General features: G+C 42.6%; 1 protein-coding gene across 1 annotated transcript; it reads right to left on the bottom strand.

Moving 5' to 3' along the window:
• Nucleotides 1-1,145: 1,145 nt before the first annotated feature.
• Nucleotides 1,146-20,228, bottom strand: LOC130202312 (transcription regulator protein BACH2-like). Its single transcript, XM_056427767.1, has 4 exons — nt 19,962-20,228; nt 12,093-13,499; nt 2,249-2,455; nt 1,146-1,547 (listed from the first exon to the last, which is right to left on the bottom strand). Exons 1-4 carry the CDS (start codon nt 20,226-20,228, stop codon nt 1,146-1,148), a joined length of 2,283 nt encoding a protein of 760 aa, XP_056283742.1.
• Nucleotides 20,229-21,060: the final 832 nt, after the last annotated feature.

Below are 21,060 nucleotides of genomic sequence, written 5' to 3'. Positions count from 1 at the left end.
ACCCATTTACTTTAATTCTGAGAGTGAGGTAAAAAGAATGGATATTGATCTTGTTTCCGTGTGAAGTACAGAGGAGGAGTTGGGACGTGGTTAGCCGAGATACCTTTAGAGTTGGCAAACAACAGGGCAGTGACAGCTTCTCAAGTCTCGTGCCACATGCACAGCAGTTGTGGAAATAACTACAGTCATGAAAGAACTACAGTCATGGAAATAACTACAGTTGTAGAAAGAACGACAGTCGTGAAAGAACTACTGTCATGATACAGTCGTGGAAAGAATTACAGTTGTGAAAGATCTACAATTGTGGAAATAAATACAGTCGTGAAAGAACTACAGTCGTGAAATAACTACAGTCTACAGTCGTGGAAAGAACTACAGTCGTGTCAGCAGTAAATATGGCTGCAAAGCTGGAAGTTACATCCAATAATTATATCACGACTAGGACTCGCTAATCACGCCAGGGTTTTATCGAACCGAAGTACCAAGTGTACTCTGGTAGCTCTCGCTCTATGTATATATATATACTTACATATACATATATATATTGTTTGTTTCCCTTTAGAGGGAGCCAGACTAGCTGTTTCGCCTAGCTTCCATGTGTTATGCTAATCTAGGCTAACCATGTCCTGTCTCCACCCTCGTCCTAAATACACAGACCCGAGATTGAAAACCATCACATTTCACTCTCAGAAAGAAAGAAAGGAAATAAATATATTTACCTACACTTTTGACCACTGCTTTAGTGAACTTCAAACGGTCAAACATAAATTATTAGAATGATTTGACCAATTATATTTACTTCAAATCAATCATAAGAACCGCAGTAATTATCAAGGTTTCACAGGACTGTAAAGCAAAGTGCATGTACATGTTAACGGGGACATTACTGAACATTCTGAGGGATTCCTGAGTTTAACCTCCCATGATGCACGAGAGAGGGCGAGAAGGTGACAGGAAGAAAAGTCAGGATGAGACACAGAAAGAAAGAAAGCTGCCAGTGCTTCTGTTTTATCTCCAGTCCAAAAATACCTGTTGAACAGTATTGCTGTTAAGACAACGCTTGTGTCATCAATTACAAAAAAAAAGAAGATAAAAATGACTTGAAATATCAAGTGAAGTATGACCAAGCGGTCTGCCACCAGACTCTAAGTACAGTTGTGTCTCTTCTGTTCCTCCGTTGTACATTTCTCAGTCATTTCCTGACAGAAATCCACTGTTACGGTTGGGCTACATACCTCCTCTGTGGATCCAAGCACCAGTGGACACTCGGGGTTCTCCTGTCCGAGCCCTGACTCCTCCAGGCCCGCCTGACCGCCGGGAACCCCGTTGGTCAGACGCACCGCATCACCTTGTGACAACCTGGGTGACCTCGAGCCCTCGTCAGAAAAAGGTGACGGAGGGTTGGACGTGAGGTCGATGCTGGCGGAGACGGGAGGTGTCCCGTCCCGACACACTTTCTGGGAGAGGAAGGAGAGGTTCTGCCACAGCTCCGACATGCACACCTTCAGCTGGTTGCGCTCGCTCAGCAGCTTCTCCTTCTCGCACACCTGTGAGTGCATAAGACAATCAGCCGGGCTCCTCCAGTGAGTACCGAGACCAGCACGACAAGAGCATCAGTAGTTTGCTCCAAGGCCAGATGTCTGAGTCGTGGAGTCGACACTGGACGTTCACACACATTCTTGTGCGATTACTTTGCAATATGAACAACCTGAACCTATTACTACTTTTTAACTTCAGTCGTCTTGACGAAATAGCAGTTTCTCAAATGGGACTTCCTCAGGGACACACCCATCCAATACGCATATACAGTTAGTCAGGGTATTGGTGATAAATCGGACCGATCCATTTCACTGAATTCTGCTCCTACCACAACGACGTGTTAATGTTTATGACACATAATGCTAACCTGTTTATACTTATAGTTGGCCAGTTGACATTTCTGGCAGTACACATTTGGTTTTGCACCTTATTGATAGTCTTTTATATAATAACTGCTTTGTGACATTTTCCTTCAAAACAATGATGTGGAACTTAACAGCAATCCCTTCTTGCTCAACGATGGGATTGAGGAGTTGGCCAAAATGTGCTACATCTCCCAAAAAGCATTCGACTGTATATTACAACCAAAGCTACAACACACTGGACCGTTCAGACCTGTTGCATCAACCATGTCGTCTGATATGCAGCTTTGAGACCCAGTGGATTTCTGTTGTGTTTGATTGGAATGGCGTGTGTGTGCGGCTCTTACCAGTTTGCGGATCTCGCCCTCCAGGTTCTGGATGCAGTCCAGCTTCCTCTTGCGACAGCGCTGGGCGGCGATGCGGTTTTTGCTGCGTCGGCGTATGTCGTGGATGAACTCCAGCTGCTCCGAGTTCAGCTTGTGCATCTTGATGAGGATCTGGAAGTCGTTGCGTGGCAGGTTGGTGATGTGGTTCACGGGGAAGGGTAGCTTCACCTTAAAGAAAGGACCAGAGAGTTTTCATTACATTTTACCTGATTATTTCTCAATCTAAATATAGTGCTGTCAAACTTAAGTCATGTGATGAGAGATGAGTCAACTCCATGACAACAGGGAAAACTGTGATGAAGACCAGGGCCGATGGCTGAAAGCTCCAGAAAGGCTAAGCTACACAACACAACACACGCAACACAACACACAAGGGGAGCAACCGCAGACCACGTGGGACCACACCAGACCAGGTGCATCTGAGGGATTGTGTTGTGTTAGGAACCTGCCCTTCCAGAGTGGACACAACTGGGTAACAATCCTGCTGTTTAGGTCTCACAGTCAGTTTTCAGGTTGCCACGGCAACCATTTTGGGACATTTATTTTCAAAATAAAAACTAAGACAGCTCAAAGCAAACTAAAAAGGGTTTCTTTGGTCACATTTTCATTATTAAGATCTTGATTTAAAGTGAATAAAAATAGCAATAATATTTTGAGTGTGGCAACCAAAAGCTGATGCCTGGGAACTGATGTGGCCACCACATTTAAAAGTTATTGTTGGGCTCCGTTTGATGTCAGGTGGATGGATTAATGGATTATTTTGGCAAAGTGCTCACTAACATGGATTTACACAGATTTGTAAGACATTAGCCTTTTGTGAGCATCGAAAAAAAAAGTCTTTGATTTTTTATTGCATTTGTACTTTTGCTAAGTAAGTAGTATTATACATCATCCAACCGTGTAGTATGTATATCTAATGTATTCATATAAATAAGCATATTTTTTTTAATATCACAAATAAAGCTATGACTTTGGACCAGTCGCTTACTCATTAATCAGTAATAATAATCCAGTAATATCATAATGTATATCGAGTCACTCTGCTGCATACATTTTTTTGTTTGCTGGAGATTTTTGTTTGTTTGTTGCTACTTTAAGTACATTTGACTGATATTACTTCTGTGCTTCAGGGCTTCTACTTGTGGTGGAACAGTTCTTAATTGTTACTTTTTTATTCAGTAAATTATCTGAATGCATCTTCAATAACTGGAATGCAGTTCCATAAGAAGGATTCAACATTAGCCAGCCGGCCAAATGAAGGTCGATGCCATTAGGTGGCAGTATGCTGCTGTGTAGTGATGCCAGCAAGCACAACGAGAGCTCAGGGGGAGCTCTTTGTTCCTCAGCCAGTAGCTCATCTTGGTCCTAATTGAGTATGAAGACTTTATTATTTATTATTTGGGCTCTTACAGAGTCCACCTGACGGATCAGAACATTTAATTTGTTCTTTCTGTACGTATCAGATCATGTTGTCAGCCACTAATTCCTTCTCAACGCTGTCACATCTGTGCATTCCTCTTCCCCTCTGTATCTTTCTCTGTGTCCTCTCATTCATTCACGGGTTGGTTGCCATAGCTGTGGCCATGTACAGCGGGATTCTCCCTTTTAAAATCTCGTTTATGTGATCTGTACTTTGTGTTCGCTCCTTATTACTTCGCAGTAGTTAGTGAACATCGGAGCATTCGGCTCAAGACGTCAATACAATGACATCATCCACGGCTGTGACAACAGAGGAAAGGGAAAATAGAGTCAAGTGTGTGCGTGCGTTTAGGTGCCGCCCTGTCCTATAGACATCTATATATAGCTGCACGACTCTCAGCAGTCACATAATAAGGTTGGAATGACAAAGTGCTCTCTCTCTCTCTCTTTGTAAAGAGATTGTAAAGCCCTCTGAGGCAAATTTGTAATTTGTGATATTGGGCTATACAAAATAAACTGAATTGAATTAATACTAAATGTAAAAATAACGATTGTTATATCGACACTAATACAGTACACATACACCCACAGAAGAGGATTAGGGCCGCATGATGTTCTCAGATCAATCAATGAGTGCATTTGCATCTGCGCTAGACTCCTAGGAATCAGTCATATCCTATAGTTGGTCATATTCGGGATGTCAACACATTTCCACCCCCAACTCCTCCCATGCTGACGTTTGGTCAGTAGCCTTTAGGCTTTAGAATCTGTCACTGCAGGCTCAATAGTTGTGAGGAAGACTTACTCACTACTTAAATAATGAGGGAAAAAGCAAAGTCGTGGAAAGGGTCTTAATCAGCTGGCCTAATTGGAAAGGGCAGATCTAGGGTCAGGAGTAGCAGATGGTGGAGGGAACATGGCCAGGACACCTTCCACCTGCCTGCAGGGCACCCAAGGGTGTGTGTATGTCTGCTCTATGGGCGAGACAACTGGGTCAGAGTAAAGAAGTGGGACACACACATATAAACTAAAAGTACTACACAAAATTATATTTGGAGCTCCACATGATCCTAGTGTGCTTATAGAGGCAAGTTCAATATAGCACAAGTATAACTGTGTGTTTTTGTTCCACTGCTACAATTTCAGGTGACGAGGTCAAACGTGGTGACTGTTTCATGTATTTAGGTCCTTTTGTCAATACAGTAGCCAGTTTAATAAGTCCACCTAGCTGAAGCTAATGCAACGCATCTTCCCTTTATGAAAGTTACAATGTCAAACATCTGTTGAATCAGCACTTCGCAAAGAGTTTCAACAAAAAGTTAACATTTGAACTTGATCATGAAGGGAGGAATGTTTATAGGGCCGTGTGATTAGGCTGCATAAGCTGCAGCCAGCTGGACTGCAAATTCACACTGAGGGTTGAATCACAAAGAATGGATTATGGCCACCGATACCAATATCTGCCCTGTCACCGCTTCACTAGAGATGTTGAGCTAATGATACTTGTTCAGCTCAGTAGATTATGAGTCAGAGGTCCAGTGAGGATGAGCTGGCCTCTTCCATCCAAGCCTCCAGAAGGCATATTTTCCTCAAAGGGAATAATGGGGGAACATCTTTTTTTTTTATGTCGACATCCACCAAGACAATAGTTTGCTAACAGGTCTCTGTGTCGATTGCCTTTGTTTTGTAGTAATGTAACTACAGCCAGTCAGCCCAGTTAGGATATAGTCACATGCCAATATGAATAAATGCAGCATTATGAAGATGTTAGATGTTAGGTTGTGGTGGATTTTATGTACCCTTGCACATGTAAATAAGGAAGTCTTATGTTTTAAATAATGCATATAGAAAGATAATTTACAGGGGCTTCCGGTTTGAGTATGTAGCGAGCAGACGCGTGCGGAGAAGCTCCCGACTACTTTTTGTATTTGACCTCCAAGACCTTCTTTGTGTCACACGTTTTACCATACGACAAGTTTCCAAACCTTCTAAAAGACAACCAGACGAAAAAATGCCACCGAAACACAAACAACAACAAAGCTCGCAAAGCCAAGCAACTCATGCTACTCCTTCGCTAGCTGGAAAGCTAGCGCTCGCTAAAATGGCTGCGAGCGAATCCCCAGGTGGGGAAACCCACTCAGCCCCCGAGAGCGTGGGGGAGCCCGTCACGATGCGGCAGTTGTCGTCCCTCCTGGAAACCCACCGTACCGGTATGAAGGAAGACATGACAGCGCTGATACAGACTTCAACTCAGTCACTCCGGGTCTCGATGGACGCGCTACGAGGGGATGTGATTTCATTTAATAAGCGTCTCACCGACACGGAGACGATAGTGGGTACGAACTTTGAACGGCTCGCTTCGGTCGAGGCGACCATTAAAGCCATGCAGGCCCGGAATAAACTGCTCCACGACCATGTGGAGGACCTGGAAAACAGGTCCCGAAGGTCCAACCTCCGTATTATCAACGTACCAGAGGGCAGCGAAACTGGCAGGGACCCGAAGCAGTTTATGGCGGACCTGCTAATGGAGACGGCGGGGCGGGAGGTGTTCGCTTCACCTCCGCTGATTGACCGCGCACATCGCACCGGACCGGTACCAGAACGAGGCTCCACCAAGTCCAGGTCTTTTATTGTGTGCTTTCATAGCTATTCTGATAAGGACAACATGTTAAGATGGGCCATGAAACACGAACTAAAGTTCCGCAATGTGTCTTTGAGAGTGTACCAGGACATGAGCGCTTCACTTGCCAAACAGAGAGCGGCATTCAATGACATTAAGCAAGAACTGTACAGAAAAGGCGTCCGCTTCGGACTGCTACACCCGGCCCGCCTGCGCGTCACCTTTGAAGGAGAAACCGTCTACTTTGACACCCCGGACGAAGCAAGAGCCTTCTACGACCGACGGATAGCCGGCTAAAGGGCACGATCACGGTCATATAAACAGGTACACGGGGTGGTTATATGTACAGGCTCTGCTCCTGATAAGAGGATTATTTTATTTTTCAGTTTATCACCGGTGGTTATTTATTATACCCGCTCCTATTATTGATACGGTGTGAGCCACTCTTTTCTTTTGCTTTCTAAAATACTCACTACCCCGTGTAGTACAAGCTTACGGTTTGATACGTTTCCACATGTACTTGTTGTGTGTAATTATACTTTACTCTTTATTGTGATGTCACAAAGTTGGTCTTGCACACTAATTTAATGTGTTGGGAGAATCTCCCAGTTAGGAGAAATTAAGGAAGACCTTACCGGAAGTACCAAGTTAAGGGAGTCCTGCGGCTAGCCCCTGTTAGGGAGTCCAGCATAGGAATGGTGTTTTATGTTCAAGATGTTGTAGTTTTTAGTGTTTTATATTGTTCAATGTTGTACGGCAATCGCACTGCCCCCATGTCAAAACTAACCTTTAACCGTAAGCACTGGGTGCTTCTGCTTGGGGATAAGACATTTTGTGAATTGATCAACAAAGTAATTGATGACTTTATTCTAAATAATCAAAAAGATGACGTATCCCCTTCTCTTCTATGGGAGACTCTTAAAGCGGTCTTGAGGGGAGAGATCATAGCCTTCTCATCATTTCAAAATAAATTGCGTAGAGAGAAACAAGATCAACTCATCAAATCAATCAGAGACCTAGATTTACAAAACTCAACAACACCTTCCCCTGAACTTACAAAGCAAAGATTTACCTTGCAAAAGGAGTATGACCTACTGTCGACAGGCAAAGTAGAAAAACAACTATTACAGGCTCGTGGATTTCAATACGAACATGGTGAGAAAGCAGGAAGATTGCTAGCACACCAACTTAAAGCTAAATCTACCTCTCAGCAAATATCACACATTAAAAATGTATCTGATGATATGACAGTGATCCCATCTGAAATTAATGATACCTTCAGGGATTATTACTCTAATTTATATAAATCAGAAAGCCCAACCAACAACACAGACATGGAAAAGTTCCTTGATGGTCTTATATTCCCAAATATTGACAATGGCCAGGAAAGGAGACTAGACCAACCATTGAATGCAAGTGAAATACTGGGATCAATTAAAGCTATACAGAGCGGCAAAGCACCTGGGCCGGATGGTTTCCCCACTGAATTTTTCAAGGAATTCTCAGATAAACTATTAACACTTTTGCTTGATATGTTCAACGACTCTTTAACCCGAGGGACTCTGCCACAAACCCTGACAAATGCATCAATTACTCTGTTGTTAAACCCTGGGAAAGATGCAAATGAATGTGGATCCTACCGACCAATTTCCCTTCTGAATGCAGACTATAAGATTCTGGCAAAAGCCCTAGCTATTCGTCTGGAAACAACAATTCATAAAGTAATTTCTGAAGACCAAACTGGCTTCATAAGAAATCGCCATTCCTTCAGTAATATCCGCCGCCTTTTCAACGTCATCGACTCCCCTGTGTCTTCTGAGACCCCAGAGATGGTTATCTCTCTCGACGGAGAAAAAGCATTTGATCGGGTGGAATGGCCATACCTCTTCAGGATTTTGGAAAAGTTTGGTTTTGGTCCTAAATTTGTGGCATGGGTAAGACTCCTCTACTCCTCGCCGAGCGCCTCTGTTGTCACCAATAGATCAAACTCAGAATTTTTCAATTTATACCGAGGTACCCGCCAAGGCTGCCCCTTAAGTCCTTTATTATTTGCCTTAGCTATCGAACCATTATCCATTGCTCTTAAAGCATCCCCAAACATTAAAGGAATTCACAGATGGGGCACTGAGCACAGGGTCTCGCTATATGCTGATGACTTATTAGTTTATATTTCGGACCCCGTGGAATCTGTCCCCGCACTAATTGAAGTCCTGAAGCAATTTGGGACATTCTCAGGCTATAAATTAAATTTCTCCAAAAGTGAATGCTTCCCTTTAAACAACTTGACAATAAAGACTCCGGGAATGCAACTGCCTTTCCACAGTTGTGATTCTGAATTCAAATATCTTGGCATCTATATCACCCGTAAATTTGAGAGCTTGTATAATAGGAATTTCTCTCCATTAATCACCAAAATTAAGACTGACTTTGACAGATGGAAAACCATCTATTCTTCATTAACAGGGAGAGTTAATTCTGTCAAGATGATTGTGCTACCACGCTTCTTATATCTGTTTCAATGTCTGCCAGTGTTCCTGCCTAAACTCTTTTTTACCACCTTAGAGAAGCATATTACAGGTTTCCTATGGGATAACAAACATCCGCGGATAAGTCAAGTGATGCTACAAAGACATCGGTCTCAAGGTGGACTCTCTCTTCCCAATTTCAGATATTACTACTGGGTAGCAAATATACAGAAAATAATATACTGGATCAAGCTCCCTCAAGTTAGTTGGTGCCTAAATGAAGCTAAATCTTGCCCATCATCTTCTCTTCTAGCATTGGTAACCTCTAGACTACCATTCTCCCCCAAAAAATACTCATCCAACCCGATAGTAATCACAACATTAAAAATTCTGGCACTGTTTCGTACAAAATTTGGCTTCACAGATCTATCTACTGTAACCCCTATTCATGATAATCACCTCTTCCCCCCAGCCAGACTGGACTATGCATTCTCGCTTTGGCATAACAATGGCATTTTCAACATGGGTCAATTATACATTAATGGGGTGTTTGGAAGCTCTGAAGATAAATTTAAGAAATATAATATCCCTCACTACCATCTGTTTTGCTATTTTCAAGTGCGAAACTTTGCTAAATCCAACAACCCCAATTTTCCTGGTCCTCCGCTAGACTCCGTGTATGAGGATATTCTGAACACACCACCAGAGGCAAAAGGATTTATATCCCGGATATATCAAACTATCAATTCAATTACTGAGACTAACATCGTCAAAATCAAAGTAGATTGGGAAAAAGAACTTGCCATGAACATACCAGACTCACTTTGGAACCAGGCCCTAATTAGAGTCAACAACAGCTCTTCATGTGCACGATTAAATGTACTGCAATTCAAGGTACTGCATCGCCTACACTACTCTAACTTTAAACTTTCAAAAATGTACAATAATGTTAAAGATAGCTGCAATAGATGTCACAACTCACCAGCAGATCTTACTCACATGTTCTGGTCCTGCCCCCAACTGGCAAATTACTGGGAGACAATATTTCAAGTCCTGTCAAAGTCACTTAATCTAAATATTTTACCCAGCACCTGGATGTGCATCTTTGGTGTTCAGGGGAGTGGAGCGCAGACTCTGATGAAGAAACACAAAAATATAATTGCTTTCTCAACCCTCTTGGCACGAAGGAGAATCCTACTGGACTGGAAGTCACCTCGCCCTCCCAGTTCCTCCTTGTGGCTCAAGGATCTAGTGTTCTTCTTAAAATTGGAGAAAATCAAGTTCTCGTTGCGGCGACAGCCGGAGAAATTTCAATCTACTTGGGGTCCGATTATCCAATACTTTAATAAATTGAAGACTCTCTCATTAGACTCATAAATCATTTCTGTTATCTTTGATGTTTCTTTTTTCTTAAAAAAAAATAATAAAATAATTTACAAAAAGGGGGGAGGGGAAGCTATTTAAGTTATCTTGAAGCTTTTGTAGGAACTTATAATTAGCAATAATTTACAATGTCTCAAACTCATTTCTGGTTTCTGTTTGACTGTATTGCCTCCTACACTATTTTCACTTTTGTGTAATAATTGAACAATTCAAGCAGTGCGATGTGTTCGATTTGTTCTGTGTTGGGATGGGGGGGGGGGGGGGAAATGAAAAATGACAAGTTCAATGTATAACTGTATACTCTGCTTTTTAGAATAAACACAATTTACCAAAAAAAAGAAAGATAATTTACATCGTGGATATTGGGGAGGAATATTCCGATTAATGTATTAAGACCGAGGCATAGACAAGTATGATCACTGTATTATATTTGTAATTATAATGTTGATTTTATGAGGTTTATTGTTATCATAACTGCAGGATGTGGATAGTATGAATGAGATTGGTTTTATTATGGTAGAGGTGCGTTTCCCTTGAGATCTTAGCTGGTTTCCTGTTTAGGCTCTTATTCTGAAGTCTAAAACCGGGGGTAGGGCTCTAAACCAGAAGCGGAAAGCAGCTGTTACCTCCCTTGGCGAGAAGCTTGGTCTCTTTTGAAATGCTTAGCAGGGAAGAGCATGCCATCGGGGCGGTGAGTGAGAACAACACACTAACTGGGAGCTTTAAGCTCACTAAATGGAGACTATATGTACTAATCTTATTTGCGAGACGTTAGATTGGCTGTCTGATTATTGGAGGTGGACAGAAACTGTTGGAGGCAGACTGTGGGCAGAAGATATGAGGAGACGTCTGAATGATGGCCACCGCTGGGTTTTAAAGCAACCAGAAATGAATGTCAAATAAATACTCTTAAATGTATCCCTAGTGTTGAGACTTCTTCCACAGAACACCTAGCTCCATCCAGACTCTTTTGAACACTTTACTCTTTTATAGAACAGCAGAGATATGTAAAGTAAGCAGCCATACCCCACAGTACACCATACATGTTTGGTGTCTGCAGTTGTGATCCTATAAAATCTGACTGAGTATGTCTTTGCAGAATGGCCGAGCACCTCAAACTCTCCAAATCCTATTCATGACTCATCCATGGGCCAGAGGCCCCTACCAATACAATATAATGAAGCTAAGCTGTGTGTACGTATGTGTGTGCGTATGTTTATGTGTGTGTGTGAGATAGAGACTCATCTCATATATTGCATTACCATGGCAACCATACGGCTCTTTTAACTGCAATGTGTTTGAAGTGTTTGTGTAATTTCTCCTGAGAGAAAAAAACTGTCTAAGAATAGTCCCAGCTGTAAATCCCACTTTGAATATGCTTGGTAAAAAAGGTTCTTGCAGGAATATGTGCTCGTAGCCAACAATGTGGCTCTTATTGCGTGGTCGATATTTTGGTAAAATAATATATTCTCTCGCCATTTCTAAGCAGCACTGGGATGTATTTAGAGTCATAATGGCAACTTCTTGGCAACACATGGCACCAGAAGTTGGGATACAATGTCATCACCTGACAGAGTGGTACGTCACCATTCTAGTTTGTCACCTAAATGGATAGACACAACAGGTATTTCACACACTGGTAAACAGGATATGCTGTTATCCTGAAGTCAGTGAGTTACATTAGGCATTGTTTTTTCGTACACTAAATTGTAGCTGCATGCATAATCTGTCCTGTTTGAGATCCTATTCCACTCCCAGTTAGGTCCATAATGTCCTCAAGCAACTGACTCATGAGAATCTTTAGAAATGAAGGGAGATTCGTTGCCATTGTGATTTGGTGGTAGGTGGCGACTGTTCAGCAAAAGTGCAAACAAAAGAGAACCAGTGGCCAGAAAGTGCAATGAAGGATGACACTAACCTCTGGGCCGGAGATTCTGGAGATGCCGCTTTCGCTGTCTCCCTCTGAGAAGGAGCCCGATTCATCGCTGGAGTTGCCACCACTGGCCCCAAACCCCTGTTCACTTTTGATATTGGTGCAACCCTGAGAGAAGACCAGCTCACCGCTGAGGGGGTTCCTCTGCTCCATTACCCCGGCCAGGCAGTGAGGGAGTCCAGATGTGGAGCCTGAGTGCGGCGATGAGGAGAAGTCAAACTGGGGAAGGTTGAAAGGCGAGCTGCCGCTGCCTGCGTCCTCTGGGTAAGAGAAGGAGGAGCGGGAGCTGGAGGTCTGTGTTCGGGGCTCGGAAGGGGAAGGGGAGTGGGCTGATGTCTTGATGGGAACAGGGCAGCTGGTGGTGAGGCATGACCGATCAGAAGAAGGAACTTCCACCTGCATCAAGGTAGTGACCTCTTCTCTGAACGTATCATCCATGTAAGAATGGGCCAACATTTGTTGCTCGCCAGCTGCTGAGGAGAAAATGACACTGGCTCTGTCAAGCTCCCAGGACGGTTTGGACACTGGCCTTTCCATGTTCTTGCCAGTAAGCTCTGTTGGCGTGACATCTGCAATGCCGGTCTTGAGGGCCACTCGACCCAGAGATTCCCTCTTATCCCTCTGCCGGTCTTTGACCAGCTCCTTGTAGTGGCTGAGGGACAGTCTGTTGGTGAGTAGCTGCTGGATGGTGGGGCTGGGCATGCCGCTGAGATCTAGGCCGCCTCTCTGCAGATAGGAGTGCAGGCAGGAAGAGGGTGACCCTCGGCTCGGAGAGTGCTCGGCTGCTACTGGAACCCCTTCTACCTCAAGCTCCATCTCCAGTACATCCTCGGTACACAATTCTTGGTTGCAACCACTCCTTTCATCTCCTTCTTCCTCGAACACAAATGGTTCCTCTTTGATCCGAGAGGGTGTAAGAAGAGTTTGTGGGGCACCGCTGCTGCCTCTGAGCTGTGAGCTCACAGGGCTGACTGAGTTATGGTTGGCCAAGATGACATAATCACTGCCATGATGGTCTTCTCCCTTGTGCTTGTCATCGCAGATCTGATACTTCCTGTATTTAGAACACTGAGCAACATCAGTGGGAAGCGACGCAGTGCTTGGTACGTGATTGGTCTGCTGCCTCGATTCTGTAGAGTCGTCCGAAGATATCGTCTCAGAAAAGCTGGCATCCTCCGCCGTGATGTCATCGTCATATTCCTGCTTGCCATTACTGGCGTGCTGGCTGTCGTTCTGTAACTGGGCTTGAAGGAACCGGAAGCAAGAGTCCTCTAAATTGTAAACGCCCAGGAAGTCAGCGCACAGGACGACCTCGTGGATGTTCTCCCGACTTAAAACCAGCTTGGCTGTGTAGGCAAACTGGAGCAGGGGAGCAAACCCCTTAGCCGTCACCTGTAGAGCACAGAAGAGGGAAGGGTGTTTTACTGTTATTGGCTTATGTATCTCACTCTACCGCAAGGAATCTAGGTGTGTGATTGAGTGTGTTCTTCGCATATCTCGAGAAACGTTCTTTTGCTCTACTTCACACTTAGCGGGTGTATTGCTGGGGACCCAAGGATGTGCAGTATCCACGTTGCTGCAATTTGGACCAGCAACACGTCCAATATTAATAAACTTTGAATACACATAAATAGCACTTTGGTGGATGTGGCTTCCGGCTGAGGTCAGTTGGTGTAAGACAGCAATCTCACTAGGGCTGCAACAACGAATCTCTAAAATCGATAAAAATCGATTATTAAAATAGTTGGCAAAGAATCTCATTATCGATTCGTTGTGTCGCGCGATTATTACGGCACTCAATAAGTCGCGGAGTATAAAAAACGTTGAGTTGAGCGCAGAGCGGCGCAGGAGAAACAATAGCGGAGCGGAGGGAGAGGACAGAACGCTGCGTTGTGAGAGTCAATCAGCGCTGAGCTGCTCCTCCGTTAGTGAATCTAATTGGCTGCTGCTGCTCTCGTGGCGCTGGAAGCGGAAGTCATTCACGTAGTTGTAGTGACATTCACGGAGCTGTGTGCACCTACGGGTGAACCCAGACAACAGGGCGCTAGATGTTACGACGTCTGTGACATTTCCACAAGAAGTATAACGTAGAAAAAGTGGTTATTTATTCCGTGGCAGATGGCAGAAAATATTTTTCCACGGAGAAAGGCAACAGAGATAAGCCACGCCCCCTCACCGACACGTATGACGCGGTTAACCCACAAATAGTCGGAGTAAACTCAGGCGAGTAAAGCGCTGTCAGTTCTGTTTGTGACAGGGTTCATACAAAATGCTGACCAGTGGATCTCCAGGACCTTTCCAGGACTTTAAACCAAATTTCCATGATTAAATATTTTGTGAAAACTCGGTGTATACATGAACAAGTGAGTAGATGTAGTATTTAAACTAACAATGAGAATTCCAAAGCATACAGTATATATTCCGTGTAAATTAACCTTTGAATATAACAAATCTTTTCACTTTTCCACTTTAAAAAAAATACTTTTCTAGGCCTGGAAATAGCCATTTAAAAACTCCATGACTTTTCCAGGTGTTCCATGACCGTACAAACCCTGTTTTGAATAAAGGGTTGAAATTTACAGTTTTTTGTTTTTTTATCCGATTAATCAATTAATCTAAAAAATAATCAACAGATTAATCGATTATCAAAATAATCGTTAGTTGCAAGCCCTAAGTCTCACACAGTTGGTGTGAGACAGCTGTCTCGGCCTGATTTAACTTGCTCATTGGGCCAAATGGATTCAAACAAGGGTTAAGTAGTCTCACTACCTTAAAAACAACTGGTGGTGGTCAAGCTGCACCTGATGCAAAGATATGAAGAACCCTTCCGTGTAAATGTTCACAGACAACAGCCTCAATTCTTTTAGAATGCCTGGTTTGAAACCGACCCGTCACATGTGAAAGGAGAGTTCTTTGGGAAGCCTTAACTATGGCTATTCAAGAGGGTTCACATAGTAGATTTGGTATCATGTACATTCCCTTAGCATTGATTCCATGAGTACAACAACAAAGTAATGTCATAATAATAATATGTGTCTCTTTATTAACAAAATTCATGTTTTCATTATAAAGTCCTTTCTTCTTTGTCATATCTCTGACAAAACAGTTTTTTTTAATTTTCATATAAAAAGCTCACCTCCAAAGATTTCATTTTTAAATGATGGAGGAAGTTACATTCACGTTAGCCAAGCTGGGTTCCAAGTAAAAAGGCAAAGAAAACTCCTACCATCACTCTTACTATACTGATGGAGTTATACTGAATTCATTAGGTGAACATGAGTTTGCTTTAACTGGAGAACAGGGGAGAACCATGGATTTATTTTCGGTTATGGAGGATTTTAATTTGTTTTAACTCCATAACTCCACATGGTCTAGCCAATAAAACCAGGGACACTGGTTTCAGTCTCTAGAGTTGAACGAAGCATTTAAAGAATGACTTGTGAGTCAAGAATACAATATGTAATTGACAATTTATGACACAAACGATCATCATCGCCACTGTTCCTGCCAAAACTGAGCAAATAGATTTACCTCTCTCTGATGTAATTTGACACAATTAAATCAATATATATATATGTATATGTATATACATATATATATACATTAGGGCTGTCAGCGTTAACGCGTTAATCTATGCGATTAATTTGGCCGCGTTAACGCACTAAAATATTTTAACGCAATTAATGCAACTTTGTTTACTTCCGGTGTTCGTTGAAGTTTTTACACTCAAACCGAGTGTCAAACCGCGGCAGTACGGTTTAACACTGTTTCCGTTTTTAAAACAATTATTTCTCCGCGAAAATAAGGAGCAGAAATCAGTTTAAACTCGTGGATGAATCAGTCGGGTTTCCTCCTGCGCCTCCTTCCTCCCGTCTCCCCCTCTGATACACAGAGGAACGGAGGGGCGACGTGTCGGGTGACGCTGCGCGGAAATAACTCGTCACACGAAACCTTCACCGTGATTGGTCAATCCGTTTGTCTGTCAACATTTTGGGGAAAAAACAACCAATGAACACTCAGTAAATCACAAAGGACCTCCCACCTCACAGGTGAGGCTCTATAGCAGCCTGTCAGTCAGAGAGCAGAGAACACTGCACCAGGACAACTGAGCCTCATTGAATAGAGCTGAGATTGTTCTGGAATGTTTGATGTATAACACGTGGGTATGTGTCATATGCAAACGCCTTTAAAAGGTGAATTTTTGTGTGTGTGTAAAATGTATAAAATGAGCCCAGCCTCCAGAGGGTGAACGTGACATATTTGAATGTCAGTCAGTTATCAAGGCCACTGGTTCTGCTGTTGTTCAGTGTTAAGGATGACAGGACCAATGGTGTCTCAATATACTTCTTTTTTTTACTAATCTGATGTTTCACTGAAGAAACAATTTATCATCCACAATATTAAATACCTCACTGGCACTTTATAGGTAGGAGCCTCTTTGAAAACACAGCTCTGTGTGAAGTTTGGTCTTTAAAAAGAATGAACTTTTAACTTTTAACTTTTAATTGCGATTAATCGCGATTAATCGCGATTAATGAATTTCAAAATGTGCGATTAATGAGTTAATTTTTTTAATCGATTGACAGCCCTAATATATATTAATATATATATATATATATTAATTACCGTCGCATTGAAAATGCGGAAGGTTATGTTTTGATCGCCGTGTATTTATTTATTTGTATGCGTGTTACTCTCATAACTCAAAAAGTATTAAACCGAATCGCATGAAATTTGGTGGGATGATTGTTTATTATCCGGGGACCATTTGATTAGATTTTGGGATCGATCGGGTCAAAGGTCAAGGTCATGAAAAGGTCAAAATCTTCTTGAATCGCATGAAATTTGGTGGGATGATTGGTTATTATCCGGGGACCATTTGATTCGATTTTGGGATCGATCGGGTCAAAGGTCAAGGTCATGAAAAGGTCAAGATCTTCTTTTTACCATAGCACGGTCAATTTTTATCCAATTGGCATGCAACTAATGCCAACATTTTCATAAATCAATGCCCAATCTTGTGATATGCGAAGGTATGCGCTCTACCGAGTGCCCATTCTAGTTAACTATGTTTTAAAACCAAAGAAGCCAAGGAAACTACATTCAATATGTGTGAAGAAATACACAGATATTGGATTTATTTTGATTTCACACCATGGCCAAGATGGATCGCTTTTAATCCCAGGGTTGAAGTAAATCCATCAAACCAAATGTTAAAGAGTTACCAATAAGCACAGCAGGTACAGCTGTTTGCCAATTAGCCCTGTGAGCCACTTAGAGGTGGGACAAGAACCTAGAATCGGCATCTGGTTGCAGCTCTGTCTTACAATGGTCGTAAAGAATTAATCGATTTATTGACTCACACTGATGGATGCACATGATCATGAACATGTGAGGCGGATACCGCCCTGATAGTGTATTCTTTACTGCCATGTTACCAGAGTATAGCAGTGTCAACAACTCTAAAGTCCAAACCCAAACTGTTTCTATGCCACACTAGAAAATGCATTTCCTGCTGAAAATGTGTTGGAATGCTAACATCTGAAAGCTGCTATAGGCTTATAGATGTCTGAAAATAGCTGAAAATGTCTGAAAATAGCTGAACATGTGTGAAAACGACTGAAAATAGCTGAAATATGAAAAGAAGAGCTGAAGATCTCTAGAAATAGCTGAAAATGTCTGAAATTAGCTGCAATATTTAAAAAATAGCTGAAAATAGCTGCTAACAGCTGAAATAGGCTTAATACAGCTGAACATATCAAAAAGGGAAACTTCCTGCCTGTGTTGAAGCACAGAAATATTGAGTGGAAATGTATAACTGGAAAAGATAAGCAAAACTTTATCATCTCAATATTCAATGATATAAATCACAATCCAATAAATGAGAGAGAGGGGGGAAAAGTCAGACATGAGAACAAGAGAGAGAAAGAAATTGAGAGTCAGAAGGAGAAAGATTTTTTTTAAATAGAGGGAGAAACAAGGGTGAAGGATAGGCAAGATCTAAACACTGAGTGGATTTTCTACAAAAGCATTTGTTAAACCATGTCAAAAAAACATGATCAAATCACCAAAATAGTAGAATCATATGTTTGTTATGTGTGTGGCTTAAATGTGACCTGAGAAACTCTGAAGCTGCTTCTCCTCTGATATCTCTCCATTTAAAGACACACACGCGCACAAGGGGCCGTACACGCTCGCACGTTGGACTGTGTGTGTGTGGCTAAACAAGTGTGTGTGAGTAATGTAGTAGTAGTGTACTAGTGTGTAAAATGGTGTCTGTAGCTAAACATACGCCGACATTGTAAGCTTTTAAAGTTGAATAAGTTTAAGCGGATTTGAAGCTTTGCTCCATAGGAAACCATTCATTATTTATTCCATAAAAATATTAATCATTTGATAATGTGGAAAGATAAAAAATATCTGAAAATATACAGTAAAAGTTGAAGGTTATGTCAACATAAAAAAAGAAGATTGAATTAGCTGAAAGTACGAAGATCTTAGAAGCTTTTAAAGTTGAAGACTTTCTCCATTGTGATCCGATTCAAATTAGTAACCATAAAATATGTATAATATGAACAGTTGAAGAGTTAAAAATATGAAAAGTCATAGCAATCAACAGCTGAATAAGCTGAATATTTTAATATTTGAACAGTTTCTGTAGCTTAATATATGAAGGAGGAGAAAGGGTCCAAAATATGTACGGAAGAAAAAGAAGAAGAAGTTTCTTAAAGATTACAAGAACAATAGTTGGACTGCTGAAGCAATCCAACTAAATAAGTTTAATAGATATTACAAGTCATTCCACTCTATTGCTGAAGAAGCTGAATTGTTTAATATTTGAATGGTTTACATAGCTGAACATATGAAGGACTAGAAAAGGGACAAAAAAGGTACGGAAGAAATAGAATAATAAGTTTAAGTAAAGATTACAAGAACAATAGTTGGACTGCTGAAGCATTCCAACTAATAAAGAAGACAAGAACAATAGTTGGACTGCTGAAGCATTCCAACTAACTAGTTTCAGTAATGTATGCGAGGAGTGAGCGGACACCAGAGGGATGGTGGAAAATAAGGCCACCCTTCATATCGCTAGGGGGAGGAGTTTGAAGTGGTGGAGTCCTGTGCGAATGATCACTGTAAAGTGGAGTTAGGTGGACATATTAATCAATAAGACAGATCTGGGGCGATATATATGGTAACGTAAGCCGCTGGGAGCGACTAATAAAAGCCCTTTTTCAGCCTGTTCAAGGCTGCGCCGTTGTACCACCTCGCCATTCCGTATCAAAAGGTACAAACACGGAACGGGGTGGACAGACTTCTTGCCCCATTAATTGGCAATGGAGGTAGTAACGGAGTAGTAACTTGCGTCCTTGGAAACCCGGCAAAACACAAGCCAAGTGCGAAGTAGATCCAATGAAGGGTTCTCGAAGGTATGTGAAGGACACACAAGCACACTTAGAGACAAAGATTCATATTGGTCACGCTGAAAACAAACTCGGCAGCGTGGCTTGTCGTGTGTTGCAGGTAAGAAAACATGTTTGCGTTACCACGGGAGCCACAGGACTCGTTACAGATTGTCTGTGGATACTTTCTGGCCGCAATTCGACGTAAAAAGTGAAACCATTCCAAAGGTTTCAGTTTGACATTACTTCAGACATTCCGTAGACATGGCTGACTCAACGCTAGAGGGTAAGGGAGCGTAATGTGGTGAATTCCGCTTTGAATCACATCTACTTCTGTGACACAGCTTTCTGTGATTATTTGTTGTTTCCCCATCTCAAACTGAGATAACACGAAGGACTTTATCAGGGTCCTCTTTGGAACTCCAATAGTGTTTCCGGGTTGGCCCTTTACCTTGTCTGGCAGGTTAATGATGGGCTCAGTTTCGACTGGCAACCCGTTGTGACCCAGCAGGGCTTGCAGGAAGTAGCGGCTGCTGGCGGCGAGGACGGCCCTGTGTGCACGCACCTCCCTGCCCTCCACCAGCACGGTCACATCGCACAGGATGCCCTGCCGTCGCTGCTCCTCCAGGTTCAACAGCACGTTGGCACAGTGGACCTTGGACTCGTACACGTATACAGGCGCTGACGCCTCACCATCCCGCTCCTCGCCTGCCGACATCACTCTCTCTGGCACCCTGCACAGAGGAAATAAAAAAGTCAGGACACTGTAGCATAGAGGTGGCAATGTACAGCAGTGTTTTAAAAGGGACAAATGGTCTTGAGTGAAGTTGTCGTGAACGAAAGGAAAACATCTCCAGTATTAGTGTGTAAGATTTGCACTTCAAATCCAGGTTCCCATTTTAGAATCAATCCCAATGAGACACCGTGACATGATTTGCATACACTGAGGATCCCTTACCAGTCAACAATGAAAAACACAAACAAAAGTAATGCCTGCATTCTGGAAAAGAGAGATATGAAGATATCTTTGACAGCAGCCAGGGCGTCAGTTATCAGTATGAAGGAGGGTTATCCCTTTAGCATCTTCAGACACGGTATTGCCCACAAGTCTGACCGGGTTCCGATTGAATTATGCAGTCAACATAGACATAAAAATGACATGTGCTTGACAACCTGTACTCCATGTTTTGGGAACCAAACGCCTATCCCAGGTTTCTGTTGATGCAGAAAGCACTAGCGATTGAAACCCAAGGACTTTGCAGTCAAGTGAGACACATTGGGCTTCCAAATGGCAATGAAGGCAGGAGGGGTTGTATCGGCATGCAAGCACCTCTGCAATTCATCGGCCACCACTTAATACCGTAGGACCAACAGCAAGTTGTGCATGTTGTAGGCAAGACATTCGAGTTCACAAGCACAACGTTGTGCGGGATGCAGTCTCTGAGAGCCCAGTCCCAGGTGGTGCAGTGTTGAGGAGGAGGCTTGGGATGGGGGTGTTTCTGCTACAGGTTACCCTCCATCTGTGTTTCAGCACCATGACGCCAGACAGC

Source organism: Pseudoliparis swirei, chromosome 12 (assembly GCF_029220125.1).
Source record: "Pseudoliparis swirei isolate HS2019 ecotype Mariana Trench chromosome 12, NWPU_hadal_v1, whole genome shotgun sequence".
In the NCBI taxonomy this organism is placed as follows: domain Eukaryota; kingdom Metazoa; phylum Chordata; class Actinopteri; order Perciformes; family Liparidae; genus Pseudoliparis; species Pseudoliparis swirei.
This window is presented reverse-complemented; position numbering and strand designations above follow the sequence as displayed.

Bases quoted from the DNA above. Each gene is read 5' to 3' on its own strand.
- LOC130202312 (XM_056427767.1), bottom strand. From the start codon at position 20,228: ATGTCGGCAGGCGAGGAGCGGGATGGTGAGGCGTCAGCGCCTGTATAC. The intron at 13,500-19,961 runs GTAAAGGGCCAA...TGTGCTCTACAG, and splicing joins TCATTAACCTGCCAGACAAG to GTGACGGCTAAGGGGTTTGC. The intron at 1,548-2,248 runs GTAAGAGCCGCA...ATGCACTCACAG, and splicing joins AGGGCGAGATCCGCAAACTG to GTGTGCGAGAAGGAGAAGCT.